This window comes from Hyaena hyaena, unplaced genomic scaffold, assembly GCF_003009895.1.
Source record: "Hyaena hyaena isolate Hyena2069 unplaced genomic scaffold, ASM300989v1 scaffold_366, whole genome shotgun sequence".
Lineage (NCBI taxonomy): Eukaryota > Metazoa > Chordata > Mammalia > Carnivora > Hyaenidae > Hyaena > Hyaena hyaena.
This window is the reverse complement of record NW_024080999.1, coordinates 372,458-382,177: the sequence shown is the minus strand read 5'-3', so window position 1 is coordinate 382,177 and position 9,720 is coordinate 372,458. Positions and strand designations below refer to the sequence as shown.

Sequence of the window (9,720 nt, the reverse complement as noted above, 5' to 3'; positions counted from 1 at the left end):
CAGGCACCCAGAAACTGATGAAAACTGAGGGTAGAACAGGAACACCGAGAAAAGTCAGTATGCCTCCAGGGCCCCTCAGGCCTCACGTCAAAGCATAAACCCACCATTGGAAGAATAGGAAGACATGTGCCTTGAGATAACGATAACAATGAAGCCAAAACGGGACTTTGGCATGGGTTGTAGAAGGGCTGAGAAAGCATGTACTTGACGGTCTACCTTTTCAATCTTTCCTGCCTTACACCTTTGCTTTTAGAAGAATGAGTGTTTGAGACTTTCCATGCTTCCACTGTTGGCAACCACAGAGCAGTGAGAGCCTTTCAAAGAGTGGCCCAAGTGGTGGCAGGTGACTAGGAGGTGCAAGGTAGGGTCAATCAAGTAATCATTCTGCTGTGCTCATCTCCTTGGTCCTTATTGCCACCAAAGACTGTGACATTCTAGAATCCTAAATCAAACCTTGTGCGTGGTTATTTGCTCTGCCCGCATGAGGGGAAGAATCTAAGATTGGGAATCCTGCGCCTGCTCCTGCTCATTGCTGTGGCTGTTGTGGTTTGATTTTGGATCCACCTGCTGATCTTGCACCACTATTTATGCTAGCGCAGCCAGACTAAGTGGCTCTAGCCAGGGTGGATTATAGGAAAATTCATTTACCATTGTTTCCAGTGGAATAATTTTTTTCAACTATTACACCCTGGAAAACATGTACAGGCAATTTGGCTTTATGAAACTTCTGCTAGGAAAATCAATATAACATCGATGATGTTAAATGTTAAGGTTATTTTTTAAAAACAGTATTTCCCTAGATTCTCCAGCACGTTCTCTAGCAATTCTTCTATGAATTCTGTAAACATTCACAAGAGGCTATAGAATAGTTTGAAGATACAATTCATTTTCCAAGGTCAAATTTGCTTCTTGGGAGTCCCTCTATATTTTGCATGTGAACATAATTGCACAATTAGGAAACCCAGACTCAAATATGTTGATTACAATATAATTTCCACCACTTCATATGTGAATTGCTCAAGACCTCAACTTCAAATTTAAATACAACACATATTCAGAATAGACAAAAAAGTAACATTTACTCATACTGTTCCTCAAAATTTCAAGTGATAATATGTTGAGGACTGAATCAAACTTGGAATTCAAGATTACCTCGAATGTGTACAGATTTAATTTTTCTTAAAAAAGCAACAAATACCTAAAAACAACAACTGTTTTCTACCTAAATAATGAGTTAAAATAATTCGACAATTTGGTTTGTTTAGAAACTATAACATATGCCTGTAATATGAAAAGTAGAAAAAACATGCCTTAATCTCATCTCAGTTTTCTTCATATTCTGGAGGAGATGGAAAAAAGATAACATTAGCAAGTTATAACATTTCTTTTGTTTGTAAGTGATGACGGTTCTAAAAATAAAGGCAATTGCTACTTATGTTGGAGCTTTAATGTAGGAATCTGATGATGTGTCAATATTCCAGGGAACAGTCAGAAGGATTAAAAAAAAAAAGAAGAACAAAAAAAGAAAAGAAAAGCCCACCGCATTCTTGTCTATGTCTGCCTCTCTTCAGATATAAGCTTTTGCAAGACAAAAGTGGGAGGGATTATATATTGTCTTTTTCATGTGCTCCTGAGGGCAAGGACGGTCTTTTTAATGTCATTTTGGTTTTTTTCTATGTAAGATAGTCCTGGATCTTCTTTTTAAGGTATTAATTTGTAGAAGAATGTCATAGGCACTTGGATCAATTTGCTGGGGGCCCATATAGTAATTTAGAGCTAGCCCATGACAAAGACCATTTGCTTCAAGAATTAGTTTGTTACACACTTTCTGAATTAGTAGAACTTCAGTTTTATTCCAGTATATTTTGAGCATCTAGCAAATTCTGTTTACAGTTTTCCTTAGGTCTCTTTTTTTGCATTTTTATCATTCTTTCTGTTTTTGTTAGTTTTTCTGAGCACGAGTTATATATGTTCATTATAGAAAATCCAAATATCACAGAAATATGTTCTTATAAGCTTTCCCAAAGACATTAGTTTAGACTAATAGACTTTTCATTATGTAGCTTAACATAGTCTAATGAGAGTCTGTGTTATGGAGAAAAAGAATACTTTAGAAAATTAGAATGTAGTTATATTTCTCAGAAATTACCACAAGATATGTGGACCTAAAGTTTAATAAATCTCTTCTGATCCTTTTTGGGGCGTCATTCTGAGTCTATTCTCTCCTTATAAATTACGATACCACCATTTTCAATCCAGCATAAAAAATAGCTCTAAGCTCAGCTCAAAGATCTAATTCACACTGTCAGTAGTTCCCCCAAAGGAATTAATTTTCTTTGAATTTAGATTTAGATTTTGGGTCATTAAAGATATTTTAGGTTGCCTTCCAAATCATCCAAATGATGAACAAATATAGAGACCGAAAAGAGGAACTCAGAACTGAAAAAGTTTGGCTAAATATCATTTGTTTACAATTTACTAAGGTTAGTTAAATAATGTTTAAATAAATTGATTTGGTAGTTTTATTATACTGTTTATATTCACTAACACCTTACCTATCCGGCATTTAATTAACCAGCAACCTCAACCCCTCAGAACATAACTTGAAACCAAGAATAAAACCGAAATAGATCACAAAAACAATAGCTCTCATTCCTCATGTGTAGAATGTCTCCCAGGTCTTCCTTCAAAACAAATTTGCTCTTATGTAGCACATAACTTTATTAAGTTTTATATAGCCTATGATTGTAATAAGCTTGGCTATCTGGTTTATGACTATCTTCAAGGTTAGAAGAATCACATTAGGAGAGGGACGAGCTGCTTCTCCACTCAAAGACATTGGCAACTGTGAGAAGTAAGAACTATGAGCTTAAAGACAAAGGGAAAAGAATTTTTAAAAATCTGTAACAGATCTAATTATTCACAAATTTCAGTTTAGGTTTGGAGTAACAGCTCCTTACGGGGTCTGTTGTATGCCTTATGAATCATAAAAATCTCCCTGACACATCCAATGTCTTTCAAGAACATTTCATCAACCTACTTAACTAATACTTTGCTCTTCTTTGAGGGTAGAAGATCTCTTCAGAGCTCTTTCAGTGGTAGGTACTATGGTCCTACTCTGGTCTCCTGTGGGTTAGAAGCAGACTGTACACATTTTTGACCCTCTTACCTCCTTGTAAGCACCACTACCACTCATTCACATCCGTTCTCACTTAGAGCCTAGGCTATCTAGCTGTTAGTATGATATGGCATAAAGGACACTAACCCTGGAGTCAAACAGACACAGTTTTGAATCCAGCCTTGCCATTCACAAATTCTGTAACCTGGGACGAATTACTTGGGCTCTATGATTTTAGTTTAATCATCTGTGAATGATTTTAATCTTCTGTGAATGAGGATGAGGGAATACTATCATAGGGGTATTGTGAAAACTGAATATGAAAATGCCTAACTATGCACAGTATATAATAAGTACCAACTAGGTACCCTCACTCTTCTCTGGTAATCCTCAACTGCTGAATTTCTGATGATTCCGTAATCATGGAAAGCTTGGGCACCTGGTTCATTGGCTTCTTTTCTTTGTCAGTGCTTGACATTACCCATTCGATATTCCTACCTCATTATTACTTCGCTGCTTTTCAGCAGCCTCTTGTTAGTGCCTCAGTAGTGGATCTATTTCATCTCACTATTTCCCAGATCTGCTATATATCTGAGATCTTAAATTCTAAGGTGTGCTCTTTTTTTGTTATGGTCTTCTTTTCCTCTACTCGTTTTCTTCTGTCATCTATATTTGTTTCTACAAATATAGTCCAATAACTCTAACCCAATAACTGCTTAACTGCCTTCTATTATATAAAGTCCACCTTCTTACTTTTTCCTCCTATCCAGTCTACACCTTGTGACTCAAACTTCAAGCATTCATACAGTATTCCCTTCTGTCTTGCCCCTCGTACTTCCAACGTACCCCTCTAAAAGTTCCTTATCTATGGGCAATCTAGCTTTTCTGTTCATACAAGCTCTTTATCAGACATATTTGTTGAAAATATTTTCTCTCAATGTATGTTCTGCTTAATCATTTTCTTAAATAGTGTCTTTGGATGAAGAGAGGTTTTTAATTATGAAGTCTAAGTACCAAAATTTCTTGTATGGCTGGTGCTTTCTATGTCCTGAGAAATCTTTGCTTGCTCCATAGTCATGAAGAATTTCTCATATATTTTTCATTGGAAGTCTAGCTTTTATATTTACCTCAGAAATTTATCTCCAGTTAATCATTGTGTACTGTGTGACATAGGTGAAAAGTCCACTTATTTTTTTCTCTATAGGTACTCAGATCTGCTGAAAGACTTTTCTGCCTCCACTAAATTGTTTGGTACCTTTATGGAAAGCAATTGCTTAAATGTGTGTATCTCTTTATGGATGCTGTATTCTATTACATTAATTTATTTGTCTTTCTTTATGCCAATACTACAGTTATAAAACACATCTCTGTAGATCTCTTGCAAATATGTAGGTCTTGTGAGCAGAGGTACTGATTGTTTTGGATTATTTTTTCAAAGATATTTGTATAGAAAATAGTCTTAAAGAAAACAAATAATGTCTCCCTCCAGAATAAAAGGAAGGCTTACTTATTGTCTACTATAATAAATATCATACAGATCATGTTTCCCTCCTAGGCAAAGGTCAGGTAGGCTGAATGTCTCGTATCAAAATATTTGGGTTCTCTAAACAAGGATTCTTCTCCTGTTCTGGACTCTACTGTGTGTTCAGTTATCATCTGATGCTTTTTGTGTTGTTCTGTGGGAACTGGTGCTCAGTGAACTGGCACTAATGCTGATTATCTGGCGATAGCTGTTGCCATGAGTAATAAGGTCCTCTATCTCTGATCCTGGAGTGCTATGTCTTTTGCCAGCATACTTGAAAACTGGCAGGCCATAGGTCCAGCATATTCTATCTTGAGGAAATCCCCATGTGGCTTCGTAAAGAATGTACAAAATGTTGGATGCAGTGTTTTACAAAATCAATTAAGTTGGTAACTACTATTTAAATCTTCCATAGATTTATTTTCTTTCCATCTATTTGTTCTATCAAAGACTTAAAGAGAAATTTTAAGAACCTCACCCTCTACTTTGTCTATTTCTATTTCATTCTTTCGTTTTTTGTTTTGTGTATTGTGAACCTCTGTTAATAGGTGCATACACATTAATGACTGTTATGTCTTTTTAGTAAGTTGATTCATTTTTAAACTAGGAAATGTCCATCTATATCTATGGTAATATTTCTTGTCCTAATGTCTATTTTGTCTGCTAATTACATAGCCACTTAAACTTAAGATCTCCAAAGGCTCCAAACAACCTTCATAATAAATGTCAAACTCTTAATCTTGGCATTCAAAATTCTTATTATCAGGTCTTATTACCTGTCCATCATTAAATATCTTGCAATTCTGCCACCTGCACCCAGTGTAGTGCCAAAACAACTTCTTTGAGTTCCTAAAATTCTCTATAGTCTTCTCTTTTCTCTAACTGGCTAACTTCTCTTTATCTTTAGGAATCACTGTTTTGGGAAAACGTCTCCTACCCCTTCTCCCAAAGTACACATCCTGGCTTTGAATTAGGTGCTCCATTTATGAGCTCCTACAATACCTGTGGCTATCTATAGCATAATTATTGTAAAGTTGCTTTATAATTTTTAATTCTCTCGTCTGTCATACCATAGCATAAGTTCATCAAAAAAAGGGGTTTTTCTTTCATAGAGGTACTCAATATATGCTTATTGAAAGAATGAATAGAGCATGATCCATTAGCTACTCACAGAGATGACCATAGATCATTAAAAATATTTTATTTTTTAATTAAAAAATTGCATTAACTTAGAAACATTCAGAATGTCAAAAAACAGGTACAACTTTTTTTTTTTTTTTGCAATTACAGAGTGGTATTCAGTTAACAGAACAATAATTATTTCATATAAGCTGCATCAGAGACAGTTGAAGATGAAAAACCTCCCATCCCCATATATAACTAATATGTGCTATGCACTAACAAGAACCTGCTTTAAATTTCCATGCCAATTTCCAACCCCCATACTGTACTAGGCAAGGTTAATACTGACAATACTACCAGGACAGGGCTATCTAAAGACACCCTCAGTAGTGTGTTAGCTATACAAAAAAAAAAAAAGAGTACAATGTAAAAACAAATCTTACACAGCCCGGATTTCAACCTTTTTTATTTAAAAGGAGTGAGTTGTGTACAGGGGGATTAAATCCTTTATACATGAGAAAAATAATGCACTAGAACAAACTTATTCATCATCATCATCATCATCTTCTTCATCTTCTTTATCTTCCTGGTCCTCCTCCTCTTTTTTTTTTTTTTTTTTTTGCTTTTTTCAGCCTTGATGACTCCCTTTTTAGCTGCATCAGGCTTTCCTTTAGCTTGGTATGCAGCAATATCCTTTTCATATTTTTCCTTCAGCTTAGCTGCCTTCTTTTTATAAGCCTGCTTGTCATCTGTGGCAGTGTTATTCCACAGCTCTCCCAGCTTCTTTGCAACATCACCAATGGATAGGCTGCAATATTCTCCTTTGACTTTTGGGCCATACTAAGAACAAAGCAAGAAAAAGGCTGAAGGAGGCCTCTTGGGTGCCTTGGGATCCTTGAACCTCTTTTTGTTTCCCCTTTAGCGGGGATAGAAGTTTTCATTTCTCTTTCATAATGGGCCTTGTCCGCCTTTGCCAGATCTTCAAACTTTCCTTTCTCTTTAGCAGACATGGTCTTCCACCTCCCTGAGCACTTCTTAGAAAACTCTGAGAGGCCGACTGAAGCATCTGGGTGCTTCTTCTTGTGCTCCTCTCCTCAAATTTGCACAAAGAATGCCATATGATGACATTTTCCCTCTCGGCTTCTTAGGATCTTCTTTGCCCAGGTTTAGTTATTTTCCTGGTGAGGCACGGAGTCACCCAGTGCCAGTCTGGCTCTCGCTTGCCCCAGTGCTGTTTCTATGGAGCTCAACGTACAGTGAGTGATGGCTGTGAAAGCTGGAGCCAGATGCAACCTCCAAAAAGATTTTAAATTATATTTCATATGCTTTACTTAAGAAGGCATGAAAGTACATAATATGGCTTAAAAGTGCTATCACAGGGGTATATCATGTCCAAAATGCTTAGCATTTTTTTAACATGATCCATATCCTCAGTAAGGCAGAATACTTGTTGTTATTGTAAGTAAAACAAGTGATGAAGATTTGTTATAATTTATTGTTAGTCCTGTATTTTTAATAACAATGAAAGCAGCCGTTCCCAGCCACAGCCAAACAGCAGCTTTATTAGTGACGCTGGATTCTGTACACGGCGCGCTGTGTGCACGCAAGCATTCCCTCGGGAGTGCCTCCAGCTGCACGGACGACACCGGAGGGATATAAATAACGCTTTGGTGTGTAGGTCTTCGGGAGAGAGAGCACAGGTTAACACCGCAAGACGAACACTTCACACAACATCGGCTCTCAATGTGGACTGGGCTTTTGGCCAAGGGGGTGCATTCTAAGTGACTAGACACTAGGGCCACTGCAGACCTGGCGAGGGAGGGGGTGCCTAGGGCTGGGGCTCGGCCTGGCCCTGTGGTTTTGCCTTCATCTGCAAGTACTGCCCACTGCCTTCCTCAAAGCGCTTCTTTGCGTCCTCTGTGTCGGGCACGAGCTGGGGTACCGGCAGCGACCTGCCCTCCTGGCTCAGGGGCACACAAGTGAAGAAATCACTGGCAGCCTGGTAGCGCGTTTGCAAGTTGTCCTGCACGGGGTCGGCGTCCCCCGGCACCTCGATTTCCACGGACTGGTTGCTCGTGAACGTCATGCGCCCAGAGACGGTAATATCGCACCCTTCTGTGACCTTGTAAAAGTTCGTGGCGTCCACAGAAGCAGTGACTGTGTTGGTCTTGCAGTGACGCGCGGCCACAATCCCGGGCACCCCGTCCACGAGCTTCGTGCTGACCCCTGCGTGCACAAGGCCGTGCAGGGTGCTGTCGGAAGGCCCCGCCAGGTGCAGCACGCCGGACTGGCTGTAGCTGGCCGTGTCCGGCTCCGGGTTCCGGCGGGGCCGGGCGGCGTCTCCGTTCCTCTGCGTGGTCTCCCTGCACCCCAGCTTCTGCGCCTCGCACCGCTTCCAGCCCTCCGCCTCCCGCTCCTGTCGGGGATACAGGCCTGGAGGCACCCCCGGGACCTTGTCCACCTTCTTCAGCGACAGGGCCACGTACCACACGGTGGCCTCGTTGGGCGGCTTTTTGGTATCTGTGAGTACGCTTTCAGACATCACGTTGACGCGGACTTCCACAGGACGCTTGGAGGTGGAGGTGACCTCGGCGCTGACGTGCGTCGCATGCGCGCCGATGCGCATGGGCGACAGGAAGTCGGCGCGCTCCGCCCGGACCAGGGCGGCAACGCAGCGCCGCCCAATCTGGCTGTTACAGTGCCGGGTGCTGACGGTGGCCCCTGCCTCGGCCATCTTCAGGATGGTTCCACCGCGGACACCGCCAGCCCCACTGGCATCAGCCGGCCGCATGATCCGGCAGATCCGGAGGGAGGACAGGGTCTCCGCTGCAGGGCCCCACATGCTGGCCCCATCCGCGAACAGCTGAAGCGGAGGGCAGGTGCCTGGCGCCGAATGAAGGAGCCCGGGCGGCACCATGAGGGGAGGGCGAAAGCAGCCATTTTTAAATACACGGAATAAAAGAAAACAAGATAACGTTTCAGGCACAACTCCAAAATACTGTCTAGATTTCGCCTGAAAAAGTCGGTCAAAATTTCTCTTCCCCTAAATGCACCTCCTGCAAGACGGGCAGGTTCCTGATTTTTTTGACCAGAGACTAGCAAGTCCTGACCCACTGACTGCTACTTCTATTGTATAAGTGAGTAATAGTCTCCATTTGTTATTTGCTATGATCTGGTGCCTTTCCTTCTATCAACAAATGAAGAAGTGAAGGAATTTGCCTCAGGCAGAACGGCTTAGAGGTAGCAGGCCAGTATTTAACCTCAGGCCCCAGTGACTAAAGCCTGGAAGTAAACATCCTGGATACCAGAACTCTCTGTTTTCATGCTATAGACTGTGGTTAACCTCCACGCTAGCCCACTTTTGGCGATAACCATGGATCATAAACACAGAACTTAATGGAAGTATTGTTGCTAGCTGTTTTAGAACAAAGCCTTCTTCCTGGCGAATAAAATCTCCAGATATATTTCAGTTTTCTTCTCTGTAACATTTTAGTGATACTCATTCCTTATGGGAAGAGTAAAAATTGTCGTAATAAAAGGAATGTCTGGCATTTGTAAGACATTATAAGACATTTATAGTAAAAACAAATGTCTTATAAACTCCTTTGAGCTGCCTGAAGAAATGTGTAATATTAAGGCAACTTATTAGTGGTTGAAATGTATTTTTCACAAATCTCACCAGTTGTTTTAAGCGCAATCTCATGGTAACAGTTTGTTCAGCCAAGATTAACATAAGCCAATATACACATTTGTAGAAAAATTCAACCCAATTACTTTGAGAAACACTGACATATTTTAGAAGAAAATGCCAAAAACTCGAAATTTCTTAATAATTAGTTTCAAAAATGCCTGTTTTTGGAGGAAAACTGTCTTCAAAAACACCTCCATGCACGCGTGTTACATCTATTATACCAGATATTGAGTTACATAAGTGGGCAAAATAAGAAAAGCAACTAAT

General features: G+C 40.2%; 1 protein-coding gene and 1 pseudogene across 1 annotated transcript; both read right to left on the bottom strand.

The window, feature by feature from the left end:
- Positions 1-6,303: 6,303 nt before the first annotated feature.
- On the bottom strand, positions 6,304-6,932 carry LOC120244040 (annotated as a pseudogene).
- A 658-nt stretch (positions 6,933-7,590) lies between these two features.
- LOC120244056 (cytosolic acyl coenzyme A thioester hydrolase-like) lies at positions 7,591-8,629 on the bottom strand. Its single transcript, XM_039250378.1, has one exon. The coding sequence runs from the start codon at positions 8,602-8,604 to the stop codon at positions 7,591-7,593; it is 1,014 nt and encodes a 337-aa protein (XP_039106309.1). The 5' UTR covers positions 8,605-8,629.
- Between the last annotated feature and the right edge of the window lie 1,091 nt (positions 8,630-9,720).